This window comes from Chrysoperla carnea, chromosome 1 (assembly GCF_905475395.1).
Source record: "Chrysoperla carnea chromosome 1, inChrCarn1.1, whole genome shotgun sequence".
NCBI classification, from domain to species: domain Eukaryota; kingdom Metazoa; phylum Arthropoda; class Insecta; order Neuroptera; family Chrysopidae; genus Chrysoperla; species Chrysoperla carnea.
In genome coordinates this window covers 76997090-77018782 of record NC_058337.1, presented here as the reverse complement: position 1 = coordinate 77018782, position 21693 = coordinate 76997090, and the positions used below count along the sequence as shown (strand labels likewise).

Below are 21693 nucleotides of genomic sequence, written 5' to 3'. Positions count from 1 at the left end.
ATATTTGATACAACATTTAATGGACTGGCTGGCTGAGGCTTGGGCCATTCATACAATAGATAGCCCGAGTGTGAAAGCTTCGCGTGCCAATGGTTCGCCCTCTTTGGTCTATAGCTATAGTAAGGCTGTAACTGCTTTATGTTTTTCTTAATTTCAGTTGGTTTCTATGTATGGGCATGTGGCAATTTTAAAAATTCGCAAATAAAACCAACATTTTTATTGAATATTTTTATTTTTAATATAAATTTACAAAAATTTGTTTTCAATTCAAAATACAAAAATTGATTTTATTATTATTTTTTGTGAACACTCATAATACTAATTAATTACTATAACATAATGTATGATTTATATTGGAAATGTTTTTTGTGTTTAAATAACATTATTAAGTATTTTTTAATTAATTAATCTAAATTTTATATATATAATATTAAAAGAAAACATATGACTAAGTTTCGTATTTACACAAAATTAAAAAAAAGAAAACAATACTTTGCATAGGTAATTTTTTTTAAGTATTTTAATTGAATTTTATTGTTTAAGGTTTTTTTTTTTTTTGAATTTTTTTTTATTGATTTACATTTACAATTAAAAATAAATATTTACATAATTTCACAATTATGGAAATAAATAGGAAAATTTATTTTATCTTTTTCGAGAAAAAATATTTATAATTTTTTTATTTTTTATGAAGATTTTACATTTTTTTGGAAATAAAATTAATTTCTTGATTTAGTGCAAAAATAAATTAGGTTCTTTCCCATGATCAGTTTTGTATAAAATCTGTACTAAGTAGCTACAGATCCTTCTTTATATACCTTGTCTCTTTATATATACCTCGAGCCCATCTTTATAATTAATCAATTATCATGTTGGACCAATCGGAATTCAGTTATTTCAAGATAATAGCGTTTTTAAATACTCACTTATCGACAGTAAAAGGTTAATCATTAATCAACCTGAGTAAGAAGACTCTAAACTGTTTTCTTCTGTTATGTAATGTTTTATTAAATCTGAGCACACCTTCCCAAATTCATAAAGTAATCATGATTATTGACCGCTTTAAAACGAAGCTAAGAAATCATTAGTCGATAAATATTTCAAGACTGTTTTTAGAATAGAAATCGGTACAACAGAGTAACCCTCTATTAAATAAAAAGCGGTGTTGGCTGCTTAGAAAAAGCTTAATATGATGGTAAACCTATTTTCACTGATACTTGCATTTTCTTAGTTTATGTAATTTTCAAATTTATCGTGAAGGCAATAAATCGTATCTAATCCTAATTATGACTTCTTTAACAGTAGCAATGAATTGAGGTAGCCACAGAATGCTAAAATGGACTTTTTATAGAAATTTAAAAAAAAAATTTTGAAATTTTAGAGCAATGTTATGTACTGAAAGTTGTTTCCTACATATTGTTAAGACTTCGTCGTTATTAGAGTACTCAGTAACTTATGTGCATAATAATTACACCCCATTACTTATGTATAAAAATAGGGTATTCTACTATATTTGAAAAGCACTTCACAATGTTGATTTTGCTAATAAAAAGCGACCAAAAATTTATTTCGGAAAAATACACACGCTTTCTTGCCAAAAACTTAAATTAAATTTTAAACCTTTTTTAAACTGTCAAAAACGCGGGCATCCAATTTGGTGACGTAATATCGGTATCATTATACGAAATAACACAGATAAGTTTGACAGATATATTCATAGACATCTGATTATAATAAATATAAATACTTATTATCTATGGATATATTATACCCAGCTGTCTACACTGAACTAGCTGATGGTCTATGGCTCATACCATAGATATCACGTGATATACAGTTAAAAAAATACGATTTTTAATTTTAATACTTTAAAAGAAAAATGTGCTTTTATGACTCGAAATCAGAATATTTAAGTATATTTTTACATAAATTTTAACTTTTTTCAAATTTCATAATTTATTTTTGACTAACGATAATACCCTATCACAAATTTCCTTATGTATTGGAATATTCAAGAAAATAATTAATTTTCAAAAAAATTATTTATCTTGTCTTCATTTTACACAAATTTAAGTTTTACAACAATTACACAACCAATATGAACAAATTTCTAAATTCTATCATTTTTTTAAATACATTAAACAAAATTTATTATGAAAATCCAATTTTTATTTTTTGGATTTCCACCGCCTAATTTTACTTCACAAAAACACTATCTGTTCTTCGTTTTCAGTCTTATAAAAAAATTTGTCAATTTTTTTAGTAAAAGACATATTTTTTTAAATTAAAAGTATTATTAGTTGTTGTTTTATTTAAATACTTAATGTTCATACATGTTTTTTTTTAATGATAGTTTAGTTTTAGTATAAATTCGAATGTTATGGCTTAAAAAATTTCAAATCGAGTTGAGCGACAATCGTTTCACTGCTGAACTAAACTTCTGATGAAAATTATGAAATGTCTGCTTTTTCACAAAATGGGAACCTATATCAAGTTTCAAAGTATTATAGATCAAGTGCTAAAATTCTTAATCTTTGTATTGAACTACTACTTTCTCTGCAATTGGCATTTTGAACCAAATTTTTTTTTTTACAAAAATGGAAAGATGTCGATCGTTTTCGTATCTCTTTTGAAAAGTTCTTTTAAAACTGCCTGTAACTTTAAAATTATCATGGAAAAATAAAAACAGTTTTATTATAAAACTTATATATGATCTTTCCATTTTTGTCAAAAGAAACAAATTTTTTAATCAAAATTTCAATTCGAGAACCTTTGATTAACAATAAGACGTTGCAATAGCTAATTAAGCTACATAACTGTATAAACTATTTTACACCAAGAATCCAGATTCCAGAATAATTGAAAGCAGAATAAATGAATAGTCTTGAGGGAAATTTCACATTCAAGGAGCATTCATAGTGCTGTTGCTATTATTGATTGATCTTAAAGTCGTATTTGTAAATTATCTTCCGTGGATATTGCATGCAAAATTACATAACATTCAAATTTTTAAGCTACAATGTACAGAATATATTTGCCTATAATTTAATAAAATATTTTAAATTATGTTATTACTTTTAAATATTGCATCCTATCTAATTAACTAATAGATTCGAATATTTTGTACAATTTGAAGATAGTTTATTTTCAATTCTATTTTGATAAAACTATCCTAAAAATAATGCAAATTTTAATTACAATTTTATTGTATTTTTAAGAATTTGAAAAATTCGTTTGTAATAAAATTCACCCAAGAATATTAAAAAAAATTAAACTTTGTATATTTTGAGAAGCAAATTAAAAGGGAAAAAATTTAAAAAATTTTAATTCGCCTGATTTTATCACAGATATTCCAATTAAATTATGAGGTAAAATCAACTTAGTTTTCGAATATTTAGCACACTTCATTTTCGTTCAATTTATTAAAAAATTTCATACAAAATTTTAGTTGAATTTATTTCATTTACTTTTCGTTCGAATTTCTACACATTTATCAAAGAAAAAATGATTTTAAAGATCATAATTGATCCTTTTTGATTTTTGTTTAAGATTTATATATTTGAGTGTCTGTCAATAATGATAGCCACTTATATTATTTATCTAACAAATGAAAGAGTGTGTGACCTCTTAAAAGATAATCCCAAGAGTAATCTTCGAAATTCAATTCTAAACTGAATTGTTTTAAAAATACTGTTTGCAACAAAAATACTTTGTATATGGACTTACTGAACTGGACTAATAAACACAACTGCAAGTTAAACACAGATAGTAAAATGTTATTAGTTACTTTTTTATTTATTATTTAGGACCAGTAGCATATTTTTTTTAATTATATAAAATTACTGGGTCAAGTTTATCAAAAATTAGTCTCGTGACATTTTGTCTCAAAAGGGCATACACCCTACACATAGAAATTTTGCAATTATTTTGTTGATTAAATGAAAAAAATTCAATTATTGTTCGTTTAAACCTATTTACTCTTTTTTACACTAACATATATCCTCAAAAAAGTACTGATGTCTACGTACACTAAACGGCTCAGAAAATAAAACCAGTCTTATTTTTGTTGATATTATGAAGGTAATTCTTTAAGTTTTTTTGTCCCGATGGTTGTCTTATTTTCTGAGTCATAGAGTATCCTTAAAAACATATATGAACGTTAAATAATTTCCAAAAATATAAAAAATAATAAATTCTTTATTATAATGATTTGTACTATAGAAAAGTTACATGTACAATAAATCGAAATATATAATATAATTTTTATATATTAATTTAAGTATTTTCATTAATCTTTTTCACATTCTCAATTAGATGTTTTTCATACGGTTTGGGCTTTGTTTTTTTTTTTTATGTAGTAATGTGCTTCACAGAAAAGTCATGAGAAGCACATCGCCGTAATGTGCGGCGAGTGAAGTACAGTACAAGTTAGAAGTAAAGCATTATATATTACATATTAATCAAATATAAACAAACAAGAAGATGTATATTTGAATTTATATAGTGTTCCACGTAATAGCCGGATTCGGGATACTCTATACAGATGATATAGATAGTAAAATTTTAAATAGAAGAGCCCTTAGAAAAATTAAGCAATGTAACATTAAATAAGATAAGTATTCTCGAGTATATTAGAAAAAAAATTCAAATATCAATTTGCCATCTAACCTTTTTTTAATATTACTTACACTCCATAAATATAAATCTTAGAGAAATTGACAGATAATAAAATATGGTCTTTATTTTCTACGATTTATTATCAATTTTCTAATATAATCGAAAAACTCTCAAAATTGCTATAATTAAAAAAAAAATTGTATACTTAACTAAGAATGTGAAAGATTTTAACGGATTAATAAACTTTTATAGATTTTATTAATTAACTTTAGCTAGTAAATGTATATTTTATTAATAAAACCTATTAAAGTAAATTTTAGAAAAAATAAAATTATATTCAAAATATTGCCCCATTTTATAAAATACCTACTTATGTATTTTTATTTATTATAAACTTCAAGTCATTAAAGGATTTTAAAGAAGATTAAAATATGTTATGCAATAAACATGAGGAATCACAACGCAAAATAAAGCCCGAAGTATGATTTCCAATGAAACACGTTTATTCTGTTCAGAAGTTAGTATATAAAAAGAAAAAGTTTTTTAAATGTTAGTAACCTGAAGTTAACACACATGTACAAATAAATTGAACGCATCGAACTACAATAAATATATTGCCTTCAGAATCTTCGTTATAGAATATTGAATTACTTCCTTAAAAAGAGATTAATTTGGAAGCACTTAAAAGTAGCGAAGTTTTAATCGCAAGCTCTCAAACACATAAATTATAGCTGAATAACAGAGCACGTTTAGATTGGAGGATGATTTTTATGATTTCAAATATTTCGCAGAAACAACTTAAGAATAATTTGAATATTAAGTAGTATAAAAAACAGTACGAAAAATATTTTAAATATAAAAAATATGCTTACACGTCCCAACTATTGATTGTCTTAATCGCATGTCACTATCGATTAGAATAATTAGTACACTATACTACAAGGGCAGTTTGAGGTTCCTGAACTGCGCGATATTCAGGGCTCCCAAACTTTCTGCCCGTGTGATGTATACTATTTTTGTTAATTTTCGGCCGAAAGTACGTAATCGCTGCTTCTGTTGGGAATCCGAAAGCCCCACATTTACGCTTAGGTACCAAAGCATAAATGTCGGACTTTCTACCTCCCAACAGAAGCAGAAAGTACGTACTTTCGGCCGTGGTTAAAGAATAATTAACCTGCTTTATAAATTTTAAGAAAGTTTTAAATATAATTGAATAAAATCATATATGTGACATGAGTGATTTATAATGTACCTACAAAATATTATCTCTTCAATTGCACGCAGTGTTTAACGTAAAATAAAACCCAAAATCTATTAAACGAATAATATAATTCCCTTAACTATTCATTTGGTCCCATTGTATTTTAAGTAAATTTAAACAAAAATAAATATATCTTGAATATAATTTTACTATAAATAAAACAAAAAATTTTACCTAATAAAACAGTAAAATTTTTCTTTTCATACAGAAATTGTAATCTTAAAAGTTGCTTTATCAAAAAAAGAAAAAATGCGTTTGATAAGAAACATACTTTATTAAATTTGAGACCAATTGATTACGTGTCACTCACTTACTTTGTCAGACATTTGGAATTTGAAAAAACAAACTTTTAAGATTTTTTTTAAAGATCCTGTATATAAATTAAGAATTCCGTTACGGAATAGTTTAAAATAATTTCGTGTCGTTTTTTATAACGACCAAAAAAAATATATAAAAAAATTTCTTATAATCCAATCACTCAAATTTTAAATTAAATAAATTGATGTCCTTTTTGAGAAAAAAAAATCTTTGGAAAAAATTGAAAAAAAAAATTCACGAGATTTTTAAGCATGTTAAAAATTAAAGTTACTAAAATAACGATCAATGTTGTGAGTCGTCTTTCAGGATAATTTTTTTAATCGTCTTTCAGAGTAAGTAGAAAAAATGCTTAAAGCTTATGCAAAAATTAAACCACTTGTAAATGAGTTCTTCAAAACTTCTTTAAATTTTTTAAGAGATGACGGAGAAGTGAATTATTTTTGAGACAACAGTGAATCCTGAAATTGAAAAACTGTGTATGAACTATTCGTATAGTTCAATATTAATCTGAGCCAAGTTGCAATAATTTTAGTTTTAAAAAAAATGTTCTTACGGGAAAATAAATGCAAGAAACAGTAAAATTACTGGCAGAAAAATCTAAAAATCAAATAACAATTTTCAATTGTTTCCAAATATTGTGACGTAAGTGTAGTTTTTTTAATATTGTAATGTCGCGTGTGAAATGAAAATTTTTGAAAAAAATCCTTTCTAATTGGAAAAAGTAAATAAAAATCACTCAATGTTTTTGTTTATAAACTCACCAAATAGTTTTATTCACCACTAATAATTTCAATAAACGATGTGTTCGAATTATTTCTTAATACTAATGGAGTTTTTCGCCGGCCAGCTGTTAGTGGTTGATACATAAATTCAACATTACTTGCCGATAGCCGCATACGCTTTTGTGCTGATGATTGTTGAGCTGCTTGATAATTAAATAGTTCTTGTTGTGCCAATGCGATTTCCATTCGTAGGGCGTCGTCATCAGTTTCAACTAGATCAGAATTACCTTCAACACTTTCGTATTCGTTATCGAAATCAGTTAAACTTGCTTCGTCGTACGAATCGCCTAAACTATTGATTTCAATAAAATCTGATTGAGAATTAATATCTTCCTCTTTTATTGTAATATTATTATCTGATTCGATATCATCACAATGTTCTTCGGTCTCTGAATCAGATGCACCTGAACCACTTGAATCTCCATATGATTCACTACCATATTTTAATTCACCTCGTTCTAACGCTTCTAAATGTTCTGTAAACACAATAACACCAGAAAAATTTAATATTATTCAAAATATTTTAAATATTAAGATAGTTCCTCCAAAATTAGAAGCATGAAAAAAATTTGGTGATGGGTTCTATTAGAACTCGGAATTAGGTGTAATGCAAGATTAAAATTTTTCGGTATTTAATGAAATTTAGAGAAATACAATATTTAAATGCGTAACAAATAACATTAATTTATTTCATCAAAAAAATATTACGGAAAAATGCTATAATTTTCTTTACAGAAAAATGTTTATCAAGTTTAATTTATGAGATCTCTAGACTATTCCTATAAAAATTACCATTGTTATATGAGAAAACAGCCGTTTAAAAATACGTTCGAACAGAGTTAGTGTGTAATCATTTTTTTGGGGGGACATCATTAAACATTATGCCAAAAAGTGAATAGAAAAGTATGAAATGAGAAGAAAATATGTTCCACTTAGTACCTGGATATACCATCGCCCGTCGAATAGCTGCCGGATCCTTCCGCGACCATTTTTGTACTTCTTCATCCATTTTACTAATTTTATCTGGATGCATTGCCCACAAGCATCCCTTCCTCTGTGATCCAGTCACTGCGGGTTTTTCAATTTTTTCGAAACATTTATTTAAGGATAAATTATGTCGCACTGAATTTTTCCAACCAGCTGGTGCAGTTTTGAAATATGGAAAATGTTCACTATGAATAAAATAAAGCATAAGTATTAAATTGAAGTTTTTTCCTATATATATTATAAGGTCTATATTAGAACGTTATTTAAATTCAAAAGATTTTGTAAATAAAAATATATTTAGGCACAACAAATTGGATGAGAGCGGGAAGGTTGCTTTGATTTGGACTTAAAGGTTTCAAAAATTACTTTTTTGCAAATGTTTTGATTCTTAAAGTAGTTCGACTATTTGAGCAAGCATGGTGAATGCTCTTTTTTTTTGCGGTAAATGATAGTTCAAAGTCCCTTAATCACAATAAACACAGTTTTGGAACTTGTGAATTATGTCATTTTAAAATTGGAAATTTTAACACAGTATGTTATGGAAGAACTCGCAATAATGTTAATTGTACAAAAATTAATCGGTGATTGAGTTTCAAAAAAGTTTTCATCATGAAGAAAATTTATCACAGATTCTGTTTATGCAAAAAAAAAAAAACAACCTTACGGCGCTTTCCAAAAAGAAAACATAAAAAACTTTGGTTTTTGACGTTTCTGAAGCAGATGTTAGATATTACGTTGCCCTGCTGGTAACACTTGATTGATGCTTTAGGTAGAGTCGGAAATCGCGGGAATGTCAAATTCTTCTCGAGAAACTTTCAAAGTGATCGACATTAGCTTTTTGTCATGACTGAATTAAATTTTATAAAGAAATGCCAAGGATAATCTTTTCAATATTCCTTTTGTATCAATAAAAAATAAATTCGTAATAGATAGGTTATGCTGTCACTAGTGCCATCGGTAGCAGCATGGTGGAGGTGAGAGGGGCAGCGATCCGACTTTATCCAAAAATTATTATAATCATGGCGGGCTCAATCACTTAACTAGTCAAATTGACGTATAAATTTCATCTTTTACAATATTTTTAAAGCATTTTATTACATTTCCGTGATACAAATGTTCATTAATTTTACTTGTATCTTAGATTTAAATTCGTTGAATACAAATTAGTTGGCAACTTGACTAGTCACGTGACGGCCTATTATTAGCTATACCTAATTTTTTTTAAAATCTTGCCGGTATTATTTGGCCTGTAGAGTCTCTTTCCCCAACCATTGGTTTTATGAAAATTAAAAATAGTAAGAGTAGTTGGTAGTGTTAGCATAGTTGGCCGACAGGATTATGTGTTCAGGGCCGTAAAATTATCGTTTTTTTTTTTCAATTTATCGTACTAACAGAAAATTTTTTTAAAGCCTATTTATGTGAGCTATGTTAATTTTTAATAAGCAAAATATTAAATAAACAATATTTATTTTTCTAAAATAATTTAATTTTTCAATAAATTAGAAAGGCATAGACGTCTCACTTATTATTATTGAGCGCGAAGTATGAAAATAATTAATCATTATTTAATCTTTAAATCACAAATATCTAAAATGATACATTAAATTAAAATATCTTCTTAGAACTTTTATCAATGAATGGTTCCAAAAAATTTTTAATTTTATTACTGTGTTCTTCTTTCTTCAACAAAATCCATTGACCTTTTAATATCATGGAGGTTATAAAGAAGGAGAACGATCGCAATAGAAAATATTGTCCCCAATATTTTAAAAAAATAAGTGAGGCGCTGGGATCGCTAAGTTGTATCATTAAATGCGGGCTGTTGTGCGCTAATATACTACTTACCGACGACAGCGCGGCTGGTGGCTGAAAATGAACTATAAATTCTACAAATTTTCAGGGACAGTTGCGCTAATGCTTTAGTACATAGCGATCGTTCTCCTTCTTTATAGCCTTCAAAAAATTATCGCAAAATTATGTTGCATACGTTGGATTATCGTACAATTTGGTCACATAACGACACCTCTATGTTTTATCGTACGAAGATTTTACATTTTAGTCGAGATACACCAATAGTAAAATGTTAACTTAGCATTGGGAAGTATTTAAAATGTAGGAATATATTAAAAAAGGATGTCTTACTTACCACATAAAATTATAAATTTCAGATACTGGTAGGCTACCCGTTCGACTGTTTTTCAAGGCCATTGCAATTAAACAACTATAACTATATGTAGGCTTTGGAAACGGATTCTCTTCCTCCTCTTGTGTTTTCTTTTTACGATTTATCGTTGTAGTATTCTGTACAATTTGTTGCGATCTATTCTGTGAATGTGTTATTTTATTCTCCAAATGACTATATGTAATTGTAGGCGTTGCAACAAGTACTTGCCTTGAATTTGTACTAACTTTAATATTGCTAGCAAGAATACTATGGCCATTTTGTGTTGTAATTTTGGGCGCCATTGATTTCGTTGTTAATATATGAATAGGTTTAGGTAAATTTTGTTTAGTTTGTATAAAATATTGTGTTTCTTTTCGATCATTTATGGTATTGTTTAGTAATTTTTTCTCTTCGATTATAGGTTTTTGAGGTGGTTGTTCGTCAACTTTTTCTAAACTTTCTGTTAAATCCTTTTTCACAATACTAACAGTCATATCTTCATGCTTGATCGAATTATTTTGATCGATTGATGCCGGTGAAAATGTTAAATGACTACGTTTAGGTGATGGAGTATCAACATCAGGATTCAATGATGACGCCAGCGTTGGCGTTAATACTCGTGTTAAAACATTTAATGGCATTACTGAATTTGGATTGACCATGCGTGAAGCTCCCTCGTTACGTAATTCAAATAAATTCGAACTGGAATGATTTGAGTTGTTTGAAAACCATACATTTGAGTCACCATCACCAAGACAACCAGTATCATCTACGTCAGATAATTCGGCAAAATTAAATGTTAGTTCATGTCCGCCAAATACGTTATCCATTTCATTTTTAATATCTATATCCAGCATTTCTTGAAACGTTGATGATCCTAAGTATAGATCCATTTTTGAGGCTGGACAAGCATTTACAGTAGACTGTAAACAAAAAAATAAATACTTCTTTATTAACATGCAACTAAATCATATTATATGGTTCATTTCGAATATAAGTAATAACCACGAGAAAAACATAACAATATTAGTCTAGGTTCCTCATAAATCAACTTCATCGAAATTTTCTACGTAGGTAATAGGACTATATAGACTTCTAAGTAGGTAATAGGACTGGCTATATAGACTTTTACGTAGATAATAAGACTAGGTAATAGGATTTCACATTCACGAGGAGGGGGTGGAGTGTTGAATGTTGAAAATTATATTATTTTAGCTTTTCTCTTTATGTGGAGCACATTCTTCAAGCATACATAGAAATAAAGACAGAATTCATTTTTAATGGATTGTGATCAGAATATTAGATTAGTTCATCCCTAATGAACTTACATGGCATCGATAAAAAATCTCCCATCATTTTATAATGTACGTAGAGGAATTAAGGAAAAAACTTTTGGAGATATTTGTACCATTTTCTGAAGTGTTCCACTTTTGGAGAGCGAGTTTTTTATTTTCCATTATATCCATAAAAAGGTACAGTTTTATACAAAAAAATTTTAAAATTCCTCAAAATAAGCTTTCATAGCTTTAATTTACTTGGAGATCCGTATAAATATTTTTTTATAGAAAATTTATTAGTAACATTTCAAATGGATTTTTTCGATTATCAAGGTACTGAATTTCTAACTTTAAAATAAAAAAAATAAAAAATTAATAAAATGTCCAAAATTATCCAAATTTTTAATCTGTCAATAAAAATGAAGGACCCTAGTTGATAAATAAGATAAGCGTTATTTCAAATATATTAATTATATTAAAGTAACTTTTAAAAACATATTTTATTAAAACGATTATAAAATGTAATTCATCACGATCTTAATAGATGGCATTGCCAGTATTATTTTTAGTACCAAAGTTTAAAATATTGATTTTATATGTAAATAAAAATGTTTTTTGAATCTACTTCTAATGTAGTTAGACAGGTTTTCATAAATCACCTAAGGAACTAAATAAATGTTTAGTTTACTTTTTTTAAAAACAAACTAAATTCGACCAACCATTTAATAAATTTTTTTAATAATAAAAAAAATTTCCTTATAATTTTGAAGTCGTCAAAATATTGATTAGTAATGCAAAAATCGGATATAATTTTGTATACTAAATTAAATAATATTATTATGTTTATTATCATAATCTAAGTAGATAAGAAAATTATGCATAATTAAATATTTAGATAACGAATTATAAATAACTAAAAATATAATAAATATATCATAAGAACAAAATAAGTTTCGAATATATTTATTTAATTTTTATATCGAAAAAAATATTAGATACATATTATTTTACTATAACGAATGTTATACAAAAGAACTCTAACTCAACCATCGTTTGAGTTAGCCTTAGTAGTTTATACATAGAGGAGGTATTATAGGTCTAACAGCCTTCAATGCGGTCGCTAACCCGACAGTACACAATCTCCGGGTGAGATGGATATTATGATTGTACGTATAAATACACAATTTACCGAGAAAGATATTCAACACACTTTTAATAAAAATATTAAAGACTTTATTATTAAAATGAAAAATATGTATTTATTTTCATTAAGAAAATAATCATTATAAATTGGATATTTTCCAATTAAGCATTAAATTATATTTGCTTAAAAATTATACGTTTATAAGTAGACTATCGAAAAAGAATTCAGGTCAAAATCATGGGAAATATTCAAAAAAAACTACTTCACGCCTACTAACCACTATTAACCGGTTTTAAAGTTCTCGTGTTAGGTAAATGAAAGATAGACGTTCTTTGTTTCTAAGATATTCAAAAAATATTTTACCCTAGTCTAAAAAATCTCCAGTCATTAATATGTTTTAAAATATTTAAGTAAAAGTGTATGTACGGACTTTTCTTCTCAACTATCTACTGTCCCGATTCACAATTAATGTCTTCTATTAATTATTATAGCCATTGGTCTCCCTTTACTAATAGAAAGTTTTTATAATCAAATTGTGGAAGCAATGGCAAGTCTAGGGAGGTTAAATTATACTTTAACTATAAAGTAATCAATGCTTCCAGTTTGAATTTATCCAAACGGAGTAACGGTGAGGTTGTAAATATTTCCTTAACACACTTATTTCTTATGAGAAGACACAAAATCTTTCAGAATATTTAAGAATAAATTCATTGGTCACTAAATAACTTAGGTAAGCAGTAGAGATGTACGAACATACGAATAGTATGTTCAGAAAGTTCTTGAACACCGGGGGAACGTTCTAAATTCGCAAAGAAAGAAACAATCTTCTTTTTACTATGGTACGATGTAAGCACACAAGGTGGGGTGTTTAAAATAATATTACAGATGACAATCAATTCAGCGGAATTTTCAAAATTAAATATGTCAATGAAAATCGTTCATTTTAAAATATTCTAAATAAAACAAATTTCTTTCAAAACATTAGAAAACCAATATTAACCAGTTACTCTTTTCAGTAATGGGCCACTCATAGAGCCACGGTTCGCTAAGTGCTTCAAGTCTGAGGACAAAAGCGAAAGATTTAAAAAAAATTTTCCTATGTTAACATATACCTATAAAGTATGATTGCGTTTGGGCAATACAGAACATTGGTATAGATAATAAAATTCTAAGCAGGAAATCCTTAAGATTTTTTTCGTTCCGCTGTATCATAAATGAGACAGGGCTTCGTTAACAATTTTTAGTTAAATAAGTTAAAAGTGAAATTCACAACCCCGACAAATGCCACAGAACTACGATGCCACAGGTAGGCAGACATACACACAGAGCGGTCAAGCTTATAACACCTTTTTTTGCGCCGGGGATTCAAAATTTGTGTAACAAATCTCCATTCCCTTTAGATTTTCAAATCTTAAAGGGTAATAATAGTAATACCCAATTATCTTGACTGTTACCATCTTGGTAGTGCATGAATTAACTATCTGGTAACTTTGAAGACAATCAGGCGCAAATATTTGTTATATCCAGATAGTCCGATATACATGCATCTTTTTTTACATAAGAGAAAATTTATTCGAAAAAGGCATAAAATAAATAAGTTTGAATTACAGAATGCTCGCTCAACTAATTTCTCGGCGAGAAAATCCTTCAATTTGTTGCAAGAAATAAACCTAGAAGGAACAAATAAAAAAAGGACATAGAGGTAGCAGGATAAATCTGAAGTAAAGAAAATCACGATTTCCTACATCTTTTATAAGATATTACTTTATAAATACCTAGTTTTAAAAAAAAACACTAGGTATTTATAAAGTAACTCAATTTTAGTTAAATAAAAACGAATCACACAACAAAAATTACTTCCCTAAAAATAAACAAATTATTTAATTGTACATTTCCTCTAAAGTTCTCACCCTAAAAAACCCCCCTTTATAACAATCTATCTACTTAAAGCAAATTCAGTACAAATATTTAATACTTAGTTGTAAAATTTTTTTAAATTTTATCTTAACTAAATACAATATATATTAAAAAAAATTAAGAAAATAAGATAACGAATAAATAATTTTGATACACCTTTTAGATGGGAAAAAATTAATTCAAGAGTAATAAAATATGAAGTCGAATAATATGAAACAATAAACCCCTGACTTTTTGTGCAAACTGTACTGAATATTGAACAGATGCCTAGTAACTATCATCCTTACTTTGTCTAACATTAATATTGTTATCTTTGTCATCATAAAAAATAATGGAGGGATAAATTCAACTTGATATCAAATAATTTCAATTCGTACTCCTAGTTAGAAATTTATGAAAATAATAGTAATTTTTATCAAAATGAACATCGAATTTATCGGATATATGAGAACCAAAAGATTGAAGTAATAATGATAGATTATCTGTCTTTTGTTTCATTCTGAATGAAGTGAAATACTATAATATCGATTTTTAATGAAAATAAACAACCGTTTATAAAAGCAAAAGAAAACAGAAAATATTTGAAAATATTATTCTGTTTACTATGACTTCTAAATTTAATAAAAATGAATCACTTTACATGTAAACAAAACCTAGTAACCGGTGAATAAAATTGAATACAGTCGACCATTGTAACCGAATATTTACGGCAAAAGAGCGGGAGAGTGTTAATGGACTATTCCATTTACTTGATGTCATGCAAATACAAATAATATAATTTGTAGTTTTTCACAACTTTATAACTTAAACCTAGTACGAATATGTACAAAAAAATTTAATTTTACTTACTGGATATTTTACTGTAAATAATTCGTGTTGTCCCAAAGAAAAATCTTCAATTTCGTACATATAATTACTTAAAAATACTCACAATGACAGTACTTACACAGAACATCAACACAACTGTATACAACTTTAGACAACTTGCATAAAGAGCAGACTCCAATTTCAAATCTGTGTATCGTCATTGGTGAATAACGACCACATGTCTTTCCCGCCGAGCGTTCATTGGTTAAAAAAATGACAGAGCGGTTCTCACCGGCTTTACAACTGAATAACAAATGCACATGGTCTATTAAATATAGAATTGATCCAATATTTACACTTTTTTGAAATTTTTATGTAATATCAAATATTTTTATCAGTAATCGTTCTGTAATAAGTCAATTGATCACGTTAAAAATTTAGTCAATGTAAAATATAACACTGATGAATAATTTGCCGGGCTAATCAATTTGATACAAATATGGCGGCATTTTGTTGAACTGAGTTCATTCAATGATAGGAAAAATCAAAAAAAAAATTTTATTTCGATATTTATTTTCGTAGTTCTTTCTTGAATGTGTTAATTTTCACACATTTTTTTAATTTATGATTATTTTATATTTTAATTAAAAATTATTGGTAATTTCTACGTAAAATATATTTTAAGTTCATTATACATTTGGGGAAGGTCCATTATATTGCATAAGGTGAGGTAGGATGATTAAATTTATACAGTCAATAACAAAATATTTTTTTTTTTGTAACTGGAATTCATTTGTCTATAAACAAATACATAGGTAGGTATATTTTAAACAAAGGGGATGAACTTTTTTTTTTATTAACCTATAATAAATTTTTTTAAATAAATTTTCAATTTTCAAATGTAACAATTTTTGTCTTGGGTTATTATTATTTTTTTTAACCTGAACGTTCTTCAATATTCGCTATAACAGGAATTAATTTTTCATAAAAGTCAATTCCACGTAGAAATACATCCGAATTTAAAAACTCGTCATGATCGTGTAATAGCACAGGAGTGTTGTTCATCGGAGAAAATCCTATTGCAGGTAATCCCACCTAAAAAAATAATATTTTTGTTACTTCTCTAATAAAATTTTTGCAGCAAGCAAATATTTAAGTGCTTTTTCTGGAGTGAGAGGTCTGATCTAAAAGGGTTCCGTACCATTAATCATTTTATAAAATATGTTTTGTCGCTAACTATAAGTGTAGCATAAACTGTATTAAATTATATAAGTAAATATATAATATTTTTTTTCAAATTTGAAATATACAGGGTGTACTTATTATGTTGCATAATATGAAACGAAATTAATGTTAACAATATTTCATTTTGAAAATTCTTCCGAAATTAGGAAAATCGAAATTTTTATAATAGAAAATATATGTTACTATAATTCATCGTCTGATCATTTTTCTCTAAGTTAAATATTTACAGAGATATTTATGCTCAAAGTTCACGACATAAAGTCTGATCTCTCAAAGTGATATTAAAAATATTTAAACCATTCTACAAATTTTTTATCGTTTAATAATGAATATTAAGGACTTAGAGAGCGAGGAAACAGTTTTAATCAAATTGAACTGGATTGAGTACTGAGTAATTGTGAGAAATCGTAAAAAAATTATTGAGAAACGTATACTTAGTGGTAGTTTAACTAAAATTTTCGAGAAAGAAATAGTTTTAACGCCAATATTTAAATAACGGTGCTTATTGTTCTAGCCTTTCTGCTCAACATAATATTCGCAAAAATAATACCAATTCCAGCTTTAAATTTCATTATTAAAAGATTATAAGCTTGTCTAGGATGAAAATAAATCTAAGAGTCTATTTATAGAATACTCAAAAAAGCACAGAAAATTAGTTTGTGTTGACAGTTTGTTCGTGGATAAGTTCCAAAAATGTGGATTTAAAACAAAACGGATACAACTAGCCTCAACAGTATAACCAAGAAATCCTGGACTTTATTATTATCTTTACCTCTCTTATATATCGACTATCTGTTCCACCTGGGAATATTAGCGGTTTTAAATTCATTTTCCTAGAACAAAGTTTAAATTTGTTAGTACAAAAACTTTTCAATTTACAAATAATTTAATTACAATTCATCCGTAACAGATTTAAAGGCAATCCACCATGGATTTGTATTGTCTAAAGGTGTTACAGGAGCGCGATTATTTCTTTGCAAAAATTCAATGGTAACTCCTTCGCCAGCTTCCTTACACCACTGTAAAATTTGTTTTTCAAACGCAACATCGTCCATGGTCACCGCCAAACGTATATCGAACACAACACTTAACTCTGGTGGCACAACATTATTTTGAACTCCTCCCTGTATAAATATCTTTTTTTACTATCATGTAAGAATATTTGAAGAGTAAAGCTTAAAAATATTATTCAAATACCTCCTTTTGTTATTTCCTTTGAATGCCATAAAAGGGTAATTTAAAATTAACTCCTGTAATAGTGAAAAGAAAAATTTATTGACTTACGAAAAGTCTTGTAAGATTTATAGATGTCACATCGCCGATTGACAATTTTGGATCACTTTCCAAACGAGCTTTTTGCTTAGCACGAAATGTCATAAATTTATCGATGATATAGTGTAGTTTTTCACCAGCTGTATTTGGCAGCAACAACGAACCATGGCCAGGTGTACCTGGACATCTGACTAAAATCTCTATAAAATAACAAAAAAATTACTAAATGTTAAAATACTTAAGTACTTTTTATACATTATCTAAATTAAAAAGTCACTTACGCCAAATAAAACGTTCACCATTAAATAAAGCATAATCATTGGTTGGATTCGCCATGCCTTCATCTAATGCGAAACCTACATTTAGCGCTCGAAAGTCGGCAGTTTTCACAAAAGTTTCCATACCATCATGACCTCCAATTTCTTCATCTAAAATTATCAAATCCTTGTTTATCAATGTAAACTGTTTTATATCTTGGAGAGTATAACTGAGGCTGTCAACGCAATTATATATATATATATATATATATATATATGAAAAATTGAGGATTGAGGATTAAGCCGCTTTTGTGCTGAGAGCCTCAATTCATGGGCATATAACTAAGAAGAAACTCTCATTCCCCCAAATTATGGAACAACAATATATAAGATTCATGGAAGGTCTCTACAAGCTGGGGGTATATTGGGCGCCTATATTAGATCCAGCGATTTTATCAGAAATAAATACTCTTAATGGAGAATTTTATGCGGTCGCAAGTGTTACATAATGCGGGGGCCCAAAATAGGTCATGTTGGTACCTGAGTAATTAATATAGAGTAGTAAAAGATACCCTGGTGGAAAAAATATTTGAAAAAATAATAAGTCTTAATAAGTCTTAGGAAACTCTGAAAAAGTCTTAGAAACTTTAAAAAAGTATTAAGAACTCTGAATAATTCTGAATTAGACTAGTCCGAAAACGTTGAGAAATTCAAAGTTCCTAAGACTTTTTCAGAATTTCTTATTCTTTCTTCAAATATTTTTTCCACCAGGGTAGTGACAAATTTATATTAGAATATTATTTTAAAAGAACTAACAATTTCTAATTTTTTTTCCGTTAACTTAATAACGTTGTAATATAAATTTTCCTCTATCTCTTAACAGTTGCGAACATGTGCTATTTTTAGCTCCTTGCATTATGACATCCACGAACGCATCGTATTCCGCATTAAGAACTATCTCTATTTTTAATATTCAAGAGCATTTTGCCATTGCACTATTTCTACTAAAATTGCTCGGTCTTACCGACTCCTTGATGCTGGCGTAAAGGAAATAAATTCACAATTTGTTAATACAATTTTAAAACTCAGAATTCGATACTTACCTGGTACAAATGAAATATGAATTGTTCGACGTAAGGAAACTCCAGCTTTTCGTAAGCGTTTAATGGCCTCTAAATACTGAATTCCCACACATTTCATATCTTGAGATCCTCTAGCAAATATATTCCCTTTTTCATCGATATGAGCACTGAATGGTGGATAAGTCCATTTGTCCTTGTGTAAGAATTATCAAAATTACTATTAGTTTCTTCTATCTATAATGACCTTCATAGCCTCCCTAATCTCTAGTTTTGACAGAATATTATCATATCAGCGTTCAAAAGGGCAAACTACGAAAATGGTGTGGTTTTAAAAGCACATTTTGCTAACAATATAATTCGCACTACGAAGGAAATTTCCTGTGCGGATATGTCCCAAACTCATATGCAAGAATGTCCCAGTTTGAATAACTTTGAATTGGGTATAACACAAATTGGATAAAAGAGTTAGTTTAAATTATTAATGTATTTTTAGGTTTTATTGAAATCAATTACTGAGGCAATATCATTTAAATTTAAGCAAATCGTTTGTTTCCATCATTATCGTTAGTCAAACAATATTACTAAAAAATAGATTTGTTGAAAATAAAGTAAAAATGCAAGAAGACACAAAGTAGTAAAGAAATATACTCAACGTCAGCACATTATTTCATGATTTGATTTAGAGATTTAGGCAGAGTTGAGAGTACTGATACGGAATCGGTGTCCGCTTAACGAAGTAATATCGAATAGTTCAAGAATGTACCGCTAGTAAAAGAGGCGGTAGGTAGTGAATTATTCTAGTTGTTAAAATAATTATGATCCGATCCGTATTCGCCGGTACTGCCCACTGCGATATGATGCTCACTCTGAGAGAGACTCTCTAGACTCCATGCGCGATATGTTCAGTAGTCTCATGCAGTGTGTATATTATATCTGATTGCTATTACCTAATAGAAACTAGAGAAATAGTATTCTTTTTGTTAAATGATACTGTTTTATTATTTTATCTTTATGATTTCTTTATGAAAATGATTTCTCGATAACGGAATTATTACCTCAAAAACTGGAACTACATCCATATGACTATTCAAAATAATACCAGGGAGAGCTCGTTCACTTCCATACCATGAGATAATAACAATTGGTTTCTTTGGTACAGGTTCATATATTTTAAGCGGTAATTTTAATAAATCAGCTTGTCTTCGTAAAAAATTGATACATTCACCTAAAATATATTAGGAACCCTTTATGATGTTCATATAATTCAAGCACACTTGACATATTATAATTGAATTTTCTTTACATGCACTGTACTTACTGTAATCGATATTTGGTTGTACCGATGGAATTCGTAGATATTCTTGAAATGTACGTACAGATTCATTTTTACTGAAAACAGTATTATTTTTTGATGTGCTCATATTGACTGAGTATTTTCAACTAACTTATAATAATGAATAAAATAACTATTTTAATTTGTTTTAAATGATTTTAAGTAAATAATTGCTATCATGGAATAAACCGACACTTTAATTTATGATTCCAAGTGAGACAAATACACCTAACAATTATATTATGCGTTATCAACAATATATCTAATGTAATTTATCTAAATAATATAATATGTAATTGCTTTAAAATTTGTTGAATTTTGAACGAATTTGTAAAAACTACTTTCTCTTTACAATGTTTATAAACATATTAGTAGAATTAATTTTTTAAATTCTATTTATATATTGAAAATTATGCAAGTTACGTATGATATAAATAGATATATTTTGTTTTTACAAGTGTGACAACAGGTTGTCTTCAACAATGATAAAATTTGTTTTTAACCACAAATCAAAACATATTTTTATACCGTCTGATATGAATTTCTAATCTTGTTAACACAACAAAAGGAATAAGGCCTTTTTAAATATATAGAAATAGATAGAGTTCGTATATAGAACAATGAAATTGATAATAGTTAGGATTGAAAATCTATTTGTACTTCTTTTCTGATAAGGCCCTGCAATGCCTAAATTGCAATACATCTTTATTCAATCCAAATTCTTTCAGTGCCTATTATTATTTACAAAATTTATGAAATTGTAGAATCATCAAAGAAGTTTTACAATTTGTCATTCTGCTATAGACAAACCGAACCTTAGTTTGTACAGCCTCAGCAGTATAGTTCAACTAAAAATGAGTTCCACCTCTACTGTCCTGTCGAAAGGCTCACTATCTTTCTAAACTGTATCCTATTACGATTCAACAGAGCACAAGCTAACTGAGCATTTTGCAAGCCGTTCGCAAAATTCCATTATAAGCAATTACGTAGGTAGACATGTCGTAAGAAGCACAGGCTCAGATGAATTCGTTGCCTCTCAGTCTGACTATGGAGCTATCATTATAAGAAAAAACATTTTAGGTACTACAATTTATTATTTGCATTATAATAATAATTGGTATTTTGTATTATTTTTGTAAGTTTGCAGATCTCAATTGAGACTACACAAACAGACCTGTATTATTATTTTTAATACCATAACAAGTCTGGGAGCATACAAAAAAATTTGGC

At 27.8% G+C, this 21693-nt stretch overlaps 2 protein-coding genes across 2 annotated transcripts; both read right to left on the bottom strand.

Moving 5' to 3' along the window:
* Window positions 1–6872: 6872 nt before the first annotated feature.
* Window positions 6873–15585, bottom strand: LOC123291120 (forkhead box protein P1-B). The gene is made up of 4 exons (XM_044871584.1): window positions 15317–15585; window positions 10112–11052; window positions 7918–8150; window positions 6873–7454 (listed from the first exon to the last, which is right to left on the bottom strand). Exons 1-4 carry the CDS (start codon window positions 15374–15376, stop codon window positions 6967–6969), a joined length of 1722 nt encoding a protein of 573 aa, XP_044727519.1. The 5' UTR covers window positions 15377–15585; the 3' UTR covers window positions 6873–6966.
* Window positions 15586–15932: 347 nt separating this feature from the next.
* LOC123296947 (aminoacylase-1-like) lies at window positions 15933–20604 on the bottom strand. The gene is made up of 8 exons (XM_044878682.1): window positions 20449–20604; window positions 20186–20355; window positions 19152–19323; window positions 18073–18219; window positions 17804–17991; window positions 17414–17643; window positions 17292–17352; window positions 15933–16369 (listed from the first exon to the last, which is right to left on the bottom strand). The coding sequence occupies exons 1-8, from the start codon at window positions 20549–20551 to the stop codon at window positions 16211–16213; spliced, it is 1230 nt and encodes a 409-aa protein (XP_044734617.1). The 5' UTR covers window positions 20552–20604; the 3' UTR covers window positions 15933–16210.
* Between the last annotated feature and the right edge of the window lie 1089 nt (window positions 20605–21693).

Bases quoted from the DNA above. Each gene is read 5' to 3' on its own strand.
- LOC123291120 (XM_044871584.1), bottom strand. From the start codon at position 15,376: ATGTACGAAATTGAAGATTTTTCTTTGGGACAACACGAATTATTTACA. The intron at 11,053-15,316 runs GTAAGTAAAATT...TTTTGTTTACAG, and splicing joins TATTTACAGTAAAATATCCA to TCTACTGTAAATGCTTGTCC. The intron at 8,151-10,111 runs GTAAGTAAGACA...TTTTATTCATAG, and splicing joins GAAATTTATAATTTTATGTG to TGAACATTTTCCATATTTCA.
- LOC123296947 (XM_044878682.1), bottom strand. From the start codon at position 20,551: ATGAGCACATCAAAAAATAATACTGTTTTCAGTAAAAATGAATCTGTA. The intron at 19,324-20,185 runs GTAATAATTCCG...TTCTTACACAAG, and splicing joins ATGTAGTTCCAGTTTTTGAG to GACAAATGGACTTATCCACC. The intron at 16,370-17,291 runs GTAAAGATAATA...TTATTTTTTTAG, and splicing joins ATAGTCGATATATAAGAGAG to GTGGGATTACCTGCAATAGG.